At 45.3% G+C, this 17638-nt stretch overlaps 1 protein-coding gene across 3 annotated transcripts; it reads right to left on the reverse strand.

Annotated features, from left to right (window-relative positions):
* Window positions 1-7263: 7263 nt before the first annotated feature.
* On the reverse strand, window positions 7264-16507 carry LOC101465370 (cyclin-dependent kinase 5 activator 1). Of its 3 annotated transcripts, none has more exons than XM_076874514.1 (4): window positions 16314-16507; window positions 15770-16172; window positions 15064-15201; window positions 7264-10779 (listed from the first exon to the last, which is right to left on the reverse strand). In XM_076874514.1, exons 2-4 carry the CDS (start codon window positions 16142-16144, stop codon window positions 10282-10284), a joined length of 1011 nt encoding a protein of 336 aa, XP_076730629.1. In that variant the 5' UTR covers window positions 16145-16172; window positions 16314-16507; the 3' UTR covers window positions 7264-10281. The 3 variants fall into 3 exon arrangements, with proteins under 3 accessions (XP_076730629.1, XP_004575661.2, XP_076730628.1); XM_004575604.4 differs by having other exon boundaries at window positions 16276-16507; XM_076874513.1 differs by lacking the exon at window positions 16314-16507 and having other exon boundaries at window positions 15770-16267.
* Between the last annotated feature and the right edge of the window lie 1131 nt (window positions 16508-17638).

The raw sequence follows: 17638 nt of genomic DNA on the forward strand, positions 1-17638 counted from the left end.
CAAAAACAAGCAAAATTTTAGCAGAATTGCAGAAGTTTCCCATTCATTTCAATGGGACAAATTAAGCTTAATATTTTAAAAAGTATAATAGTGAAAAATACCAAAAGACATAGCCATCATGAGCAGAAATAGCAGAATAGTTTACAATTTGAACGGTGAAAATCGGCTGAAAATTGTGGAAGTAGTTAAGTGCCAAAAAGTGTACGGAAGTCCCAAGAGGAACTCAATAGTGTGGATGCTTAAAGCATCCACACAATAAAGAGAAACAGGATCTCAATAGTGTGGATGCCCTTGAGGGCATCCACACAATAATAATAATAAATCCGAGCAATAGTAATAAGTGTGCCTTTTGGCATAGGCACACTTAACAAGCAGAAAATGAAGAAAAGTAGAAAGACAAGAAAAAAAAGACAAAGAGGTCACAAAAGAAAACAAGTCACGAAAGACGAGAAAGTCAAGAAAAACAAACAAAAAGAAAAGTAGTAAACAAATAAAGACAAATAGATCACAAGTAAGGGAAAAGAAGTAAAGACAAGAAAGTCATGCAAAGAGAAAAACACAAACAAAAGAACAAAAGTAGGAAAGAATTTTTAAGAAAAACAAGTTGAAAAAACAAGAGTGGGAGGAGCAAAGAAAAAGTGTTAAAGCCAAGAGAGGGACAGAAAAGACAGAAGTCAAACAGACACTGTTTGACACTTCTTAAATTAGGGTGGAAAATAAGTATTTGGTCACCTCAAACAAGGAAAATCTCTGGCTCTCACAGACCTGTAACGTCTTCTGTAAGAAGCTTTTCTGTCCCCCACTCGTTACCTGTATGAATGGCACCTGTTTGAACTCATCATCTGTATAAAAGACACCTTTCCACAGCCTCAAACAGTCAGACTCCAAACTCCGCCATGGCCAAGACCAAAGAGCTTTCGAAGGACAAACACAGAAGTTTGTCCTTCGAACAAAGGACAAACTTCTGTGTCCTTTGTTCAGAAGTTGTTCTGTGTCCTGTGTCCAGGAAAAGTATTGTAGACCTGCACCAGACTGGGAAGAGTGAATCTACAATAGGCAAGCAGCTTGGTGTGAAAAAAATCAACTGTGGGAGCAATCATCAGAAAATGGAAGACATACAAGACCACTGATAATCTCCCTCGATCTGGGGCTCCACGCAAGATCTCATCACGTGGGATCAAAATGATCATGAGAACGGTGAGCAAAGATCCCAGAACCACACGGGGGGACCTGGTGAATGACCTGCAGAGAGCTGGGACCAAAGTAACAAAGGTCACCATCAGTAACACACTACAACGGCAGGGAATCAAATCCCGCAGTGCCAGACGTGTTCCGCTGCTGAAGCCAGTGCATGTCCAGGCCCGTCTGAAGTTTGCCAGAGAGCACATGAATGATACAGCAGAGGATTGGGAGAATGTCATGTGGTCAGATGAAACCAAAGTAGAACTTTTTGGTATAAACTCAACTCGTCGTGTTTGGAGGAAGAAGAATACTGAGTTGCATCCCAAGAACACCATACCTACTGTGAAGCATGGGGGTGGAAACATCATGCTATGGGGCTGTTTTTCTGCCAAGGGGACAGGACGACTGATCCGTGTTAAGGACAGAATGAATGGGGCCATGTATCGTGAGATTTTGAACCAAAACCTCCTTCCATCAGTGAGCACTTTGAAGATGAAACGAGGCTGGGTCTTCCAACATGACAATGATCCAAAACACACCGCCTGGGCAACAAAGGAGTGGCTCCGTAAGAAGCATTTGAAAGTCCTGGAGTGGCCTAGCCAGTCTCCAGACCTCAACCCCATAGAAAATCTGTGGCGGGAGTTGAAAGTCCGTGTTGCTCGGCGACAGCCCCAAAACATCACTGCTCTCGAGAAGATCTGCATGGAGGAATGGGCCAAAATACCAGCTACTGTGTGTGCAAACCTGGTAAAGACCTATAGTAAACGTTTGACCTCTGTTATTGCCAACAAAGGTTATGTTACAAAGTATTGAGTTGTATTTTTGTTATTGACCAAATACTTATTTTCCACCCTGATTTACGAATAAATTCTTTACAAATCCTACCATGTGGATTCATGGATTTTTTTTTCACATTCTGTCTCTCACAGTTGAAGTGTACCTCTGGTGCAAATTACTGACCTCTGCCATCATTTTAGGTGGGGGAACTTGCACAATCGGTGGCTGACTAAATACTTTTTTGCCCCACTGTATGTGTCAGTGGATCTCCAACTTCCTAACTGGCAGACCACGGGCAGTAAGGATGGGCGGACATGTCTCAGCCTCCACCACTCTCAGCACTGGAGCCCCCCAGGGGTGTGTTCTGAGCCCCCTACTGTACTCTCTGTACACATATGACTGTGTGGCCACTACCAGCTCCACCACCATCATCAAGTTTGCTGACGACACCGTCATGGTGGGCCTGATCTCTGATAACAATGAGACGGCCTACCTGAAGGAGATTAGGAATCTGGAGAACTGGTGCCAGAGGAACAACCTCCTTCTAAACGTCAGTAAGACAAAGGAGCTGATAGTGGACTTCAGCACTAAGCAGGAGAGGAACTACCAGACCCCTGTCATCAACGAGTGCCCAGTGGAGAGAGTGGACAGCTTCAAATACCTCGGAATTCACATCACGCAGGACCTGTCACGGTCCTGTCACATCAACACCGTGGTGAAAAAGGCCCGTCAGCGTCTCTACCACCTCAGACGCTTGAGAGACTTCCAACTGCCCTCCAAGGTGCTCAGGAACTTTTACTCGTGCACCATAGAGAGCATCCTGACGGGAAACATCTTAACCTGGTTCGGGAACAGCACCATGCAAGACAGATGAGCTCTACAGAGGGTTGTGCGGTCAGCTGAGCGCACCATCCGCTCCGAGCTCCCTGACCTGCACTCAATCTACAGCAGGCGGTGCTGGACCAAGGCCAGGAAGATCGTGAAGGACCTCAGCCATCCCAACAACAGACTGTTCTCTCTGTTGAGGTCAGGAAAGCGATTCCGCTCCCTGAAGACCAACACAGAGAGACTGAGGAGGAGCTTCTTCCCGCAGGCGATACGGTCTCTCAATCACACCACCACACAGTACTGACCCACACATATAGTTCTTACACACACACTGGACATTCTGGACATTGTTTTCACTTCATCACTAAAATCACTTTAAGCATATTTGCACTGCACAAGACATAATGTGGATTGCACAACACTGGACATTATATTCTTCATTTCCAGTTAATACTTGTACAGCTGCTGTTATTGTGTATATATATATTTATTTATTTATTTATTTATATTTCTTCATACATTCTTATATAGTTCTATATTGCGTATTTTGTTGTACAGTTATTTTATTTTCAACTTTAATTTATATATTTTATCTTATTCTTTCCCAGTTAAATTTACCCTTCATTCTAATTTGTGTTGTTCAGTTATTTCATTTTTAACCTTAATTTTTTATATTTTATTCCTTCCTAGTTAAATTTACACTTTTTAATTTTTTTAAATTTATTTCCTATCTCATTCATAGCCTTTTCCTTTTTTGTCTTTAGGTCACAAGCAGTTGTCTAAGCATTTCACTGCATATCGTACTGTGTATGACTGTGTACGTGACAAATAAAAATTTGAATTTTGAATTTGAATTTGATATTGGTCTGATTTAGTCATCATTTATTAATAATGAAGCAGCAGCTGAGGTACAAACACGTAAACCGAAAAGTGCAGCGCTCACCCTGACAGTGCTGCAGGGAGCACTGCAAGTTTGCTGAATGAAACAGACGAAGAAGAGTGACTTTACTTCCTTGTTCACCCCACTCTCATCTCTCTCTTTCTGCAGCAAATCTGGACCAATGGGCAGTGAGCAGAGCTGCATCATATGACCTGTGCCTGGGTTACTCTGAAAAAGCGAAGCAGTGATGCAGCGGCTCTGCAGTGAAACAGAGACAGCTGGAGAAACATATCTGTGGCTGGATTAGGTTAATACCTGTAATGCTGCGTGAGATGAGCCCCAGTTCACGCAGTAAACCTGAGCATAACCATGGACTACCGGGCACACTGGACGGATTACTCACACTGGGACCTCTTTTTTTTAAAAAAGAGTTTATGCCAGGCTGTGTTCACATGACTGCTGGGATCATGTGACCTGTGTTCACATCTGTAGATGTGCTTACGTTGTGTTATGTAATCCATCCATCAAGTTATCCATCCATCAACCCGCCTGTCTTTCTGTCATGTGTCTTTTCCTTACCAACTTAGTTCTTTTGTAATCGAGTGAACACAGACACTGATTATCCAAGTTTCAGCTTTCCAGGTCTCGACTTAGTGCAGGGGTCGGGAACTCTAGGACTCAAGGGCCGGTGTCCTGCAGGTTTTAGATCTCACCCTGGGTCAGCACACCTGAATCAAGTGATTAGTTCATTACCAGGACTCTGGAGAACTTCAAGACATGTTTGCTGTATCCCAATTCAGGGTCTGCTGCCTCAAAGGCTGCATTTTAAGGCTGATTACGTCACAGTGACGAGACAGAGGCTGTCCCAATTCGAAGGTTGCTCAAAATGCGGCCCTCAAATGAGTCCTTATTTCCCTGAATTTTAAGGATGAGTTGGTGTATCCTTCAAACATATCCCAGACTTTATAGCGCGGCGATGGGTGTGGATAATTTTGCAGAAAAAAAAGCGGACAGCTGAAGCGAGGCAGCCGAAGAGTAAACTTTTAAAAGTAAATACTGAATTGTGTCACTTATTTACGTGCAAACGTTTAATAACGAAGAACATTAAATCATTACTGTTGGCCACAGGTCGGCAAAGTTTCAAACATTAGCGATGTTAGTACCAACTTTGTTTTAAAGCCTTCACTTTAAAATATACGCCGTTCAATAGTCGACCTTAATCTTACAGAGAATCTGATGATTTTATGGATAATTAAAGTCAGTCATATATCCACAAACACAACAAGCTGAAAGTCAGTGATGCTGCTCGGTTTGCAGTCCTGAATATCACGGCACAAGCAGGATTCACTGCACTGTTAATGTTAGCTATGTTATATTGCTGCCTCTGTTCGGTGGTGTCGAGCCAAACGGACTTTAACGTGTGTTTGAACAAGCTGACGGTTCACTCGTTAAGCTGAAAGAAAGATGCTTTAATCACAGCAGTCACACATGTGTCCACTGTACCATCTGGGACTCTTCTTGTTTAGCACTCGTAATAACACAAACACTAAATCCTGCTTCTCTGGTGCTGTTGTGTAGCAGTGTGTACACCTGAGACTGTCACCTGTCTGTCTGTCCTGCACTCTCTCTCTGTTTCTTTCTCTCTCTTTTTTTTTCTCTTTTTTTTTTTGCCTGTCCCATTTGGTTCTTTAGCCGTCAGAATTGTTGTCTGAAGACCAACAAGGAGACCCAATGGATTTATTTTGCCAAATGGATCATCATGGCATTGCCGTATTGGTCCATTTAATCGACCTTTGTTTTTATTATTTATTTTATTTTATTTTCACTTGTTACAGACAGGACAGACATGAGTGAGGGATAGGAAAGGGAGAAAGAAAGAGGAAGGAAAAGAAAAACAGAAGGGGAGAGGAACAGCGAGAAAGGGAAAAAAAATCTCCTGGATCACCTGTTGAGAGAGAAAGAATAGAAAACAAGCAAAAAAAAACATCGCATTAATCTAGCTAAGTGTAAACAGCAGTAAATACTAAATATTGAATGTTGTTGTGCAGCACGCAGGACAGACAGCGCACAATGTGCTTTGAAGTAGCAGCCAAGAAAGGTGTAATTTACGTCTATGAACAGTGAACACCCGTGTGCATACCTGTGTGGATCATGCTTGTATTCAAAAGGTTTCCCCATGTAATGGTCTGCTAGAGGATGTAGAGAGCAATAGCCCCGTCCCCCAGGGCATGAAGCAGGCATGGAGGAGATCCAGGCCCCAGACATCCAGAGGCCCCAGAGTGCGAGAGCCCAAGGAGGACCACCGGAGGGGCATCCGTGCCACCCTCATGGGAAGGGCTGAGGATCCCCAGACGAGGGGTCACCCAGTAGCCACCGAGCAGAAGCTAGAGGGGGCTGCACCGGCGTGCCCGCTGGCTCTGCCGGCAGCCAGCTGTGCCAGAGTGAACCGAGTCGCAGACCCAGAGGCCGGAGGCCCGAGGGCCCCCCTTTGCCCGGAAGAGGCCTGACCGAGCAACGGGCACCAGGCCCCGCCAAGTAGCCACCGGGAGTGAGCCGGTACATACCTGAGCGGCCAGCCCCGGACACCAAGAACCACCAATGCACCGGCCCCTGAGGGCATCAGTCACCGGCAGGGAGTGTGGTGAGGGGAGATAGGCCTCCACACTGTTCCCTGTTTGTGAAGGACTGCTAGGAAAGTTTAACATAACTGTCTGTCCTGAATCAGTCTTATTAGGTAATGTTCAAATAATGTGATCATCCCAGTGTTTTCAGTGTGGGAGAAAGTACTCAGGGCCTTCAAGTTACACACTATGAAAGGCAGCAACAAGTTTAATGTTCAGAAAGCTAAAGTATGTATCAGCAGCAGAATGGAGCTAAAAATAAATGTTTGTTTCAGTTCTATGAAGCTTTGAGTATTTTGGATCAGTAGCACTGCTGTGTTTGTTGCATCATATTGCTGTAATTGTTTATATGCTTTATATATTCTGAGCTAAGTTGATCTATAGTGTTACATCATATTCTGTAAGGATGTTATGCGTTTGTAGTAGGGCTGCACGATTAATCGTTAGAAAATCGCGATCTCGATTCATACTTATGTGCGATCTCATTTCCAAATGACGATTTAAAAAAAAAAAAAAAAAAAAAAAAAAAAGACAACGACGACGATTGTACCGCATTTTGATCTGGGACGTACTCTGCATGAAAACAAGCGCTCACTCTTCCTGCTCAACAAATGACAAGGGCGGAGCCTTATACCATGTGATACAGAAGCTGTGCCGTGTGATGCTAAAATTAGCAGGGAAAAAACAACGGAGAGCACGTCAGGGATGACGAGAAAGTGACAGGAGAAAATCCGTCCCGGTCAACCACCCAAACATCAATAGCGGGAACCTTATACAGCGCTTCCCTATACCCGTCGAACTCCCGCAGGCACAAAGAAATTACGGAGGCTATCACTTATCACCTGACCAAAGATATGGCTCCCATCAACACTGTGCAAAACGAGGGATTCAGGAAAATGATCAACACCCTAGACAAACGCTACACAGTGCCGTCCCGCAACTATTTTTTCTATTGTTGCACTACCTGCTCTATACACGCAGTGTCGAGCAATGGTGGAGACGGAATTTCAAGCAGTACAACATTTTGCAGCAACAACAAAACGTGAGACATTTGTTGTTTTTATGTTTATTTATTGTTTTTATGTTCAGTCTCAACTGTTACGAAGTTGATGTGCAGTTAATATGTGTAATAAATATTTATACTGGAAAAGAAAATTGTGAGAGAATCGTGATCTCAATTCTAAGCCAAAAAATCATGATTCTCATTTTATGCAAAATCGTGCAGCCCTAGTTTGTAGACTTTCTGCCCAGTTTGACCCATTTAGCAGAAGTCAGCCTGTTTAAGGCTCTGATGTCTATTCTGTATGACTTAAAGCAGTTATGACATGGTCTGATTTTCTCACCCAATAAAGGAATATTTCATATATCCGTCTACTCTTCATTCTATCAGAAACAGTTATCACAGCTCGCACATTTTCTTTTTACACATATATGTAAGCATTGAGACAAATTTAGTAATGCCAACAAATTAAACGAACAATATTTGTCTCTTATATATGATACATCTATATATACACTGTCAAAGATACTTGAGTGTCTTTGAATGAAGATTTAAGGTGATAGGACATATAAATAACTGCAACTTGAATCTTTACTGAAGCTCAGTATTTGACACAGAGTTCACTCGCATGAATTTCACTCACATGTGCTGTCCCAGTGTACCTGCACATGTGATGTGACAATAGAAGTGATTTGATTTGAGAGTTCAAACTCACTGCTGTAATAACTAATAATGATTAATATAATAACTATTATATTGGCCATATCATATTTACACTGACTTTAGTCTCATGAACAACATTAGCTAACTGTTATTTACTAACTAATCTTATATGACTGTTCAGTACAGATATGAAGCCCAACAATCATGTTTTAGTCCTGTGGTCTCAGCCTCAGATACTAATTAAATCACACAAAGCTCGTTTGGAAAAAAAACAAACAAGCAAAATATGTTCTCCTTCATTTCTGTCAACCACATGTTTCCAGCTATCATGGTTGCTAGGCAAGCTGGGCAGCGCGACGGAGGCTAGACCGTCCCATTTCACAAGCCTCACACTTCCAGCCTTAGCGGTCTTTGAGTCCCTTGTTGAGGCCCTTGAGGAGCGTTGAGGCTGCGTACTTTAAGGCTGCAGACCCTGAATTGGGATACAGCCATGCTGAGGAGGTCATTTAGTCATTTAAATCAGCTGTGTTGGATCAAGTGCACATCTAACACTCCACACCAGTTGGTGGCGGTAATGCACCATCTTGCTGTTTGCCAACCGCCAATAAACCCTACACAGATTCAGATTCAGAAGAAGAAGGACACATCTAAAACCTGCAGGACACCAGCTCTCGAGTTCCCCACCCCTGACTTAGGGTCTTGTCTCTCAGTCTCGGCATCAGTCAGGGGGCTGAAATAACCACGACTGCAGTTGTCATCACATCACAAACTTCTGGCCACTTCAGATTTAGCAGTGTGCACGTAGTGGCACATTTAAGATCTAGTTTAAAGGGCTAACAGGATGAACTGGGACTCAGGTCTGAACTCTCGTCCCGTCTGAAGACCGAGGGTTACCCAAACAACACAAGCAGACAGGTTCAAACCTTCATCTTTCATTCCATGGATACAGGCAGGTAGAACAGAGTGTGGCCTGCAGATGAAACCACAGGTGAAAAGGGAAATAAGAGGTCACACACACACAGCTGACTTTTGTTGTTTATGATGATGGTTCAGCAGGGTCAGTCGATCTGACTGCTTTTACATTCAACTTTCAGACCAGAGACAGAAAACATCAAAATCACGTCAGCTGACTGCCAGGTCACACGACCTGTCTGAGAAAATCTGCATTACACAGCTCTGTTAATGGGACTATGTTTACAGGAAGTTAAAATGTCAGATTTTCATCCCTAACCTCCTGGAGGAGGAGATCTTCCACTCAACATTCAATAATATTGATTCTGATCAATAAATACACTTTGGGCTCTGATGAGCTGAATAAATACAATAACAAGTTATTTTCAAAGACGATTTCATCTGCACAACCACATGAAGTGAAACACCTGGAACCTTTCCTGCATCCCTGTCTCTCAGTGAGTAACTTCAGTCCAGCTAAAGTAAAGGAAGGAAACGAGTTGAAGCAGCTTGCTGATCAGCACAGGACAGTTTCAGAGCTGAGACGATCACCAATTGTCCTGCTGATCAACGTCCAATGATTAAAAAAAAAACAAAAAAACCTGCAGTTCATGAACCACAAACATCTCCCTGTGCACTCCATCTACGATGAGTCAGACGTAATAAAAAATGAGTCGTTTTAAAGCTCTATGTCTGCCCCCTCCAGCTTTTCTGACTCTATCAAAAGAAAATAGATGGTTTTCTTTCTGGTTGGAACTCACTCGTGCACACACCTGTGCAGGTACAGGGCGTACAGCATCACTGCCTCTGTCCTTATAAAACTAAGTGATACTATTTCATTAACACATTAAAACTCCAGATTTAATCATTATGCATCACCACATGCTAACCTGCATGTTTGTAGGGGTTGTCACCTGTTACCCCAACTCTAACCAGCGGACCGCCTCAGACGGGCAGCATTCAGGTCAGTCCCATTAAAAAAAAACAATACATGGTTTGTTTTTTAAAGAATGGCAGAACCCAGAAACACCCACCCACCCCCCAAAAAAACCCCACCAACTCAGAAACGAAACCTCAGAACAGAACCAAAACCAGCGTTGACCTGAACATGCTGCTGTCACGTGTGATGCTTTCTGTCCCTACCCCCAAATTGTGCAACTAAACAAAATAAGGCTTGAGATGGTAGGGTTGCCATGGTAACTTGTCTACAAGCTTGATTGACATCATGCAGTTAAAGTGAGCTAGTGTCTGTAAAACTTTTGGCATCGCGCCTGCCGCTTGTCAGTCGCCGCGCTAACAGCGGTTTACATTCAGACCCTGGCGGGTCAATGGTTGCTGGGCAAGTCTCTGTAACAAACACTGCCGATCTCCTCTCTCTGTTAGCGGTCCAGATCATCCAGCTTGCCTTCTTCATTGTCTTCATTCGGCCCCTCCTTCTCTTGCTGCTGCTGCTCCTCAGGTTTCTCTTTGCTGACGTCCTCCTTCTTCTCCATCTTTTCCTCCTGCCCCTCTTTCAACTCCTCCTTCTCCTGCTGTTTCCCATCTTTCTCCGCTTCCCTCGCTCTTGATGTGCCCTGCTTCTTCAGGTCCTGAAACACCTCGGTGAAGAAGTGTGGATCAGCGTTGATTCGCAGCATGTTGCCGCTAAGGCGCTCGATCAGCTCTAGCGCTCGATCCCAGAATGCATCACGACTGGACTCCACTAGGAAAGGCTTCAGGGGGTAGGAGATCTCGTTGCCCAAGTAGGAGTAGGCCAGATAGAGACAGGTGAGGAATGTGGCGTGGAGCTCGTGCTCTGAAGCAGTATCCTCATCCACCACGTCCCTGCACAGCAGGTACACAAACACCAAGCTGGCCGGACTGATGAAGCACTGGTCCTGCAGGGGGACAACCGAGAGTGGACTTTACAACCAGTCTTAGAGTCATCCACCCATCCATCCTCCCATCTGTCCACCCATACGTCCACACATGCATCCACACGTCCATCCACCCACTCATCCACACATCCATGCACACATCTGTCCACTCATCCAACCACACATCTATCCACTCATTCATCCACACATCTGTCCACACATTTGTCCACTCATCCATCCACACGTCCATCCACACTCATGCAGAGCTGTTTTACACTCACTATAGTGGTCTTTCTTTTTTTTTTTTTCTTTTTTTTTTTTTTTTTGCCTGTCCCGTTTGGCTCTTTTGCCATCAGAATTTTTGTCTAAAGGCAAAGAAAGAGACCCAACGGATTTACTTTACCAAATTGACCATCCCAGCCTTGCCGTAATGGTCCATTTGATTCACCTTTTATTGTTCATTTTATTTTCACTTATTGAATACGGGACAGACTTGACTGGGGGAAAGAAGGGGAGAAAGAAAGAGGGAAAGAGAAACAGCTGAGAAGAGGGACAGGGGAGAAGGGCAAAAGACAAAAACCAACAGAATGAGCAGAAAAAAAAAGAAGAAAAAAAAATGCATATATCGATCACCTGGGTCACCTGCTGAGAAAGAAAAAAGAACACAAGCAGAAGAGAACAAGAGTAATAGAATAAACAACATCACAATGATATATGGGAATATGACAGTAAATACTAAATATTAAACATTATTGTGCAGCACATAAGATCAACAGAACACAGTGTGCTTTGAGGTAGGAGCCAAAAAGGGTGTCGTTTGTGGGTGTGATCACCCGTGTGTACACCTGTGAGCATGGACGCGCTTGTTTTTGTTTTGTTTTTTTTAAAGGTTCCTTCATGTAATGATCTGCTAGAGGGTGTGGGGGGGCCACAGCCCCGTCCTCCAGGGCATGAAGCAGGTATGGAGGAGATCAAAACTCCAGACATCCAGAGGCCCCCAGAACACAAGAGACCAAGGAAGACCAACAGAGGGGCAGCCGCGCCACTGTCCCAGAAAGAGCTGAGGAGAGTCCCAGATGAGGGCTCACTCAGCAGCCGCGGAGCAGAAGCCAGGGGGAGTTGCAGTGACGCGCCCGTGAGCTCCGCCGGCAGCCAGCCGTGCCTGAGTGACCGAGCCCCAGGCCGAGAGGCCCCAATAAGCGGCCGCCAAGGAGTGAGCCGGTGTGTACCTGGACGCCCATCCCTGGACACAAAGAACCACCAACGCACCGATGTCTGAGGGAGTCCGCCACTGGCAAGGAAGTGGTGGTAGGGGGAGATAGGCCTCCAAACCTTGGAGGGCCTAAGATGTCCCCAGAGAGGTGGCGCCTGACACCCAACCTGACATATAGACACAGAAATACAGGCACACACATATACAAACATCCATTCCCACCCTCATGCTCTCATATGCACTTACTCCACACTCAAACAACGTGGAGACAGACATAAAGAGACGCTGTACACACAATCACACTCCCCAAGCGTACTCTACAAACCGGGTCTAGGTACCCTTGGCCCTGGAGGGGGGAACTGCACCCAGACCCAGGTGGTGTTACCCTTTTCCCTGCGGTGGGGGGAGGCAGACCGCCCCGACTCCGCAGCAGCAGGAAGGCCCCACACTCCAGACCGCAGTCGGACGGCCAACTCCTCCTCCTAGCCCCCCCGCTCCAGCAGGTCGCAGAGAATGGGGGTGAGAGAAGACTCCAAACCTCCCTCCACCCGCTCATTGTAGTGTTGATGCATGTGTGTTCTAAGGTGCATTTAAAACCCAGGAGGGCATGGAGCTACCTGCCAGAGAGCAGCAGGTAAGCGCATGGTCCCTCCTGCTAGCCCTGGTGACATACCCCTACTCCAAGGTCCTGCATGTGTGGGTGGTTGTGGTGGAGCGGGAAGAGGGAGGCAGCTGGAGATGGGGAGGGAAGGAAGGGAGGGGCAAGTGACCCCTCCCTGGGGCCAGCTCCCCCGCTGACCCCAGTAGGCACCCCCATACTCCGCGATCCGCCAGGGAAAGGGAGCCCAGGCCCATCCAGACCGGGGCCCAGAGCAGCAGCGCCTCCCGGCCCCACAGAGCCCGGGACAGTCCACCCAACCCCACCACAGAGAAAACTGCACCCACCCCACCATCCACTCTTCTTCCAGACTACATAAGACAATAAACACCCAGGCTGAGATCTTTTTCCACCTCTCCTGTATCTCCCCCTCCTGCAGAGAGAGCCCCTGAGGAGAGGAAAGCTCCTGCAAGATGTGACAATCTTCCCCACCAGTTGAAGAGCCCCCCAGGTGGCTCGATGCACCGGCGGCACCCTGCTCCAGGGCTGGGCCCCCATGCACCCACCCGCCCACAACCCCAGCAACACACCAACCAGGACCCAAGCCCCCGAGGCCCGGCCCGGGCCCCAGCCCAGAGACGGAGCGCCCCCAGAACCTCACGCCCATCCCGGACCCACTATAGTGGTCTTTCTGAGGATGGTACAATGCCCAAGGACACGTTTCAAAATGTGGACTGATCTCAATCAAACAATCAGCCTTCCATTTAGCAGACAACATGCTCTATCACCTGGCCAACGCCAGCCAATGACAGGGCAATGAAGGGACAACAGTACTAGTACTACAGAAAGAGCAGCTGAACTAATAGGTGAATTATTCTGGATTAATATCATTGTTATCTATTAGTTCACGTTTACATGCTACTGTGAGGTGACCTTGAGGGTCTGAAAGGCGCCTATAAATAAAATGTATTATTATTATTATTATTATTATTATTATTATTATTATTATTATTATTATAGTTCGTAGTGTCACAACACTTCCACCGATGATGACTGACCAATAGCAGAAGACATCCAAGTGACATCATTATGAAGCTTATGCCTAAGTTCAATAAGCATACACCTGCTTTCCTGGGTGTTAGGCTCTTTTTCTTTTCTATGCATCATTATCAGTTCCCATGCTGTCAATCTCAGTACTGACATGGTTAGTCCAATCATTTTATCGCCCGCCATCTTTGAGCCAATCAGCCCCCAATTTGCATAGATTCAATCTATGCTCTCAGTCATTCTCCCTTTCAGACTCTCATTTGTACATCCCACCTCCATCCCATCTCCACCTCATAGACACCTCAATTGGAGCCCCATCCAAACCAGTGTCTAGACTCCCAGGAGTCCTGTTCTAAATCCTATCACCACTGGTAGTCCACTTTGACATGACGGGTCATCAGAGTCTAATGGCAGAATACATTTAAAATAATATAATTTCTCTATCTCAGTGAATTACATTCAATTCATCCAAGTGATCTCTCCTTATTAAAATTACATCATTAACCCCTTAAAAGCAGACGGCTGCAAACTGAAGATTAAACAACCCAGTTCAGACTTGATGCTGGAAAGTCGAATTTCCCAGAGGAACCCACCCGAGGGATTAATAAAGTTCTATCTTATCTTATCTTGGAAGTAAGAGGAGGACTGATTTGTTCATGTAGTTATTCGTCCACCCGTCTTCCTTCATTCTGACTGCCACAGCAAATTTCTGGAGAAGGGATTTGAAAGAGATCAAGGCTTCAGAGGCTCATGTCTCAGAACTGCCACCAACCATCGATCTCCCTGAAGTCTGATGTTCTCTTGAGACAATAATCGAGCCCACAGAAACTGAGGAGGCCAATCAAACCAAGCCTAACCCAACCAAACCAACCTAAACCAAACAAAGCCAAACTGAACCAAACCAAACCAAGCAGAACCAAACCAAGCCAAACAAAACCAAGCATGCTCCTCCAGTTTTCAGCTGTGCTAACATGACCTGAATGTAACGTTTTATCATTTTTAACATGCAACGCCCAAACATCGATGCTGAGGTTAATTTTCAGCAGCAGTTTGTAAACACAGCAACAACCTACAGTAACATGACATGTTTATTAAATACCACAGTAGATATGAAATGAAAACATACAACATGAAGTTAAAGTGCACACACACACAAACACAGACACACACACACGTTTCCACCGACAGTGCTCTGTGTGGAGCAGTCTGTTACTTTCAGTCTGTAGCATGTCTGAAACCTTCATATCTCTCTAATATACAGTTTGTCTTCCTTTGGAAATAAGCCACTCAGCTGTCACCACTGTAAACACCGTGACTGGCCAGAGGAGTTACAAGCCCTGCCCCTTTCATGTAAGCACACATGTTAAACCCTGAGGTTAAGGTAAATGAATGCAGATAACAGCTCTGGACAGGTGAGACTAGCACAGACACACAGATGGGCTCTCACCTGCCAACCCTGAACGAGCAACGCTCGGTCCACGTTTCTGAACCACAGAACGATCTGATTGGATGAGAGCTCCTTCAGTTTGACACAGCGGCGACACATGAAGTCGGAGAGACAGCGTAGGAGCTCACCTGTGGATGCCTGCAGAGAAGACAAGGAAACAAGGAGCGAGGAGAGGAAGCTTTTTGTTGTAACACAGGAAGTAGAACAAAGTGTTTGGGTTTCTGTAGAACCTGAGGTTCTGTTGAAGGTTCTGTAGGTGGAACCTGTCCTCTGGGTGGATGTGTGTGGTGCCCTCTGATGTTTTAAACTTTATAATCAGATGGGAGTTTTTTTCCTCCGGGTTTTTTAGACTGAAAACTGTCTTTGAACCACCTCAGACCCTTAACAATAAAATTGTATTCACCACAGAGTTTCTAGTTATTATTAATTTCAGAATAATTCTTCTTACACCCCCATTTTATAAAAATCTTATTTTATGAATGAATTTATATTAATTATTTTACATCTATTATTCCTGATTCCTTTGTTAGGTTTCACGGCTTCTCCATTTTTATTATTTAGCATCACGTTTTTCTGCCTTCACTCTTCCTAATGTTCTGACCTTCAAGCGCATGCACTTACTGTCTGTCTGTCTACGTGTCTCTGATTAAAAACCAGCTGATGACCTCTGCCAACACACATGAGCACCCCTCACTGACTCACCCACCTGAACCACCACCCTCCGTGGGGACACGAGCGGCTCGGGCCAGGCCTGTCTCTGGTTCTGGTCTGGGACCGTGGGCACGGGCACCGGGATGGGTCCGTGTTTGTGTCCGGGCTTCGCTACTCTGGGCTCGCGGCGCTCCTGCTGCACGTGCCTGGGCTCGGACACTGCGGGCTTCACTTTCTTCCCTCCCTTCCTCTTCGCTCGCGCGGCCACGAGCCGTTTCTTCCAGCTGAGCGCGTGCAGGAGCACCGGGTGCCTCTTCTTCTTCCTTGTTCCGTCCTTCTCCTCCTCCTCCAGCGGCTTCTTTACCGCGAGCTCCTCCGGGCCCCGAGCGGCTTTCCGTGAGCCCGGAGACAGAGACAGCACCGTTCCCATGACGACAACCAGATGGAGGCGAGAGGCACTGCAGCAACAGAGGAGGAGGAGGAGGAGGGAGGAAAAGGAACAAGGAGGGGATGAGAAAGAGAGAAGAGGAGAGAGAAAGCCCATCCGTCTGTCTGTCTCACCTGTCCGCGTGTGATGCAGGCTGGCGTGCAGGGCTTACGTTTTAGTCTCTGATCCGTTGTTTTTACAACAAAGAAACAGATGCAGTCACCCACAATGCACTTGGAGAGACAAGCAGCTGCGAGGCATCTATTGCAACACCTGGATACACCTGGAGAGGTGGAGAAAGTAAACTGACATACTGTGTACAAATACACACTGAGGTACACAAACAGAAGTACTGATCCACATGTTTTTGGCTCATCCGTGATCTGCAGTTCAAACCCCACTTCCTGTGGATGTTTCACAATAAAAGCCTCTCAGAAGAGACAAGCTGCAAGGCTTTTATTGTGCAGGAAACCAAAGCCGGAACCTTACACTATAAAATGTCGGAGATCATGAGCTTGTCAGATTAAAGGCAGATGCATCCTGTGTGACGGTTCAGCTGTTTGATTGCTCGGTGGAGCTTTTATTAGTACAGATTCAGAATCAGCTTTATTGATCTCTATTACCACAAACACACTAATCAGACCTCTCAGTTTGACCTGCAGTTTTCTCAGTGTCCTCCAGAGGGAGCTGTCCTGTTGCTGAGGAGGAGTAGGAAGAGATGCAGTGACTGAAAAGAACTGGTTGTTGCTGATGAGCTTTTGTTTAACTCTAAAACATTTGAATACATTTTTAAGTCACACTTACTAAATCACTGAGTTATTAAGTAAAAATTAATGAAGGCATTTAGATATTTTCAGGCTGGATATTCGAGGAGCTTTCAGAGGAAAGTGAGAAAGCAGTCCTACATATTTCAATATGTGCATTGAACGACATATCCTGGTCAAAAATGAGGTTCCTCACAGTGTTACTGGAGGCCAAGGTATTGCCATCCAGAGTAAGAATCTGGTTAGATACCATATTTCTAAGATTTTCAGGGCCGAGTACAATAACCTCAGTTTGATCTGAATTAAGAAGCAGAAAGTTAGCGGCCATCCAGGTCTTTATGTCTTTAAGACATTCCTGCAGTTTAACTCATTGGTGTGTGTTATTGGGTATCTGTAAACAGAATTGGTCCTAGCACTGAACCCTGTGGAACTCCATAATTGGCCTTAGTGTGTGAAGAGGACTCTCCATTTACATGCACAAATTGGAGTCTATTAGATAGATATGATACAAACCACTGCAGCGCAGTACCTGTAATACCTACAGTGTGCTCTAATCGCTCTAATAGGATATTATATAAAGAGTCTAAATGAGTATCAATGGTACTGAAAGTAGCTGTACATAAAGTTACGTCTGTGAGATGGTGATCAGTCATTTTTGAATTAATGGTAAAAATGTTATTTGTGAAGAAGTTGTGTGACAAATGAAGGAGGAGTGTTCGTTAGTCTGCAGTTT

The sequence above is a fragment of the Maylandia zebra genome, linkage group LG15 (genome assembly GCF_041146795.1).
Source record: "Maylandia zebra isolate NMK-2024a linkage group LG15, Mzebra_GT3a, whole genome shotgun sequence".
Lineage (NCBI taxonomy): Eukaryota > Metazoa > Chordata > Actinopteri > Cichliformes > Cichlidae > Maylandia > Maylandia zebra.

Coding starts and splice junctions, on each gene's coding strand:
- LOC101465370 (XM_076874513.1), bottom strand. CDS start 16,258: ATGGGCTTTCTCTCTCCTCTTCTCTCTTTCTCATCCCCTCCTTGTTCC. Junction 15,202..15,769: donor CACGGAGGGTGGTGGTTCAG/GTGGGTGAGTCA, acceptor TCTTCTCTGCAG/GCATCCACAGGTGAGCTCCT. Junction 10,780..15,063: donor TGCTCGTTCAGGGTTGGCAG/GTGAGAGCCCAT, acceptor GTCCCCCTGCAG/GACCAGTGCTTCATCAGTCC.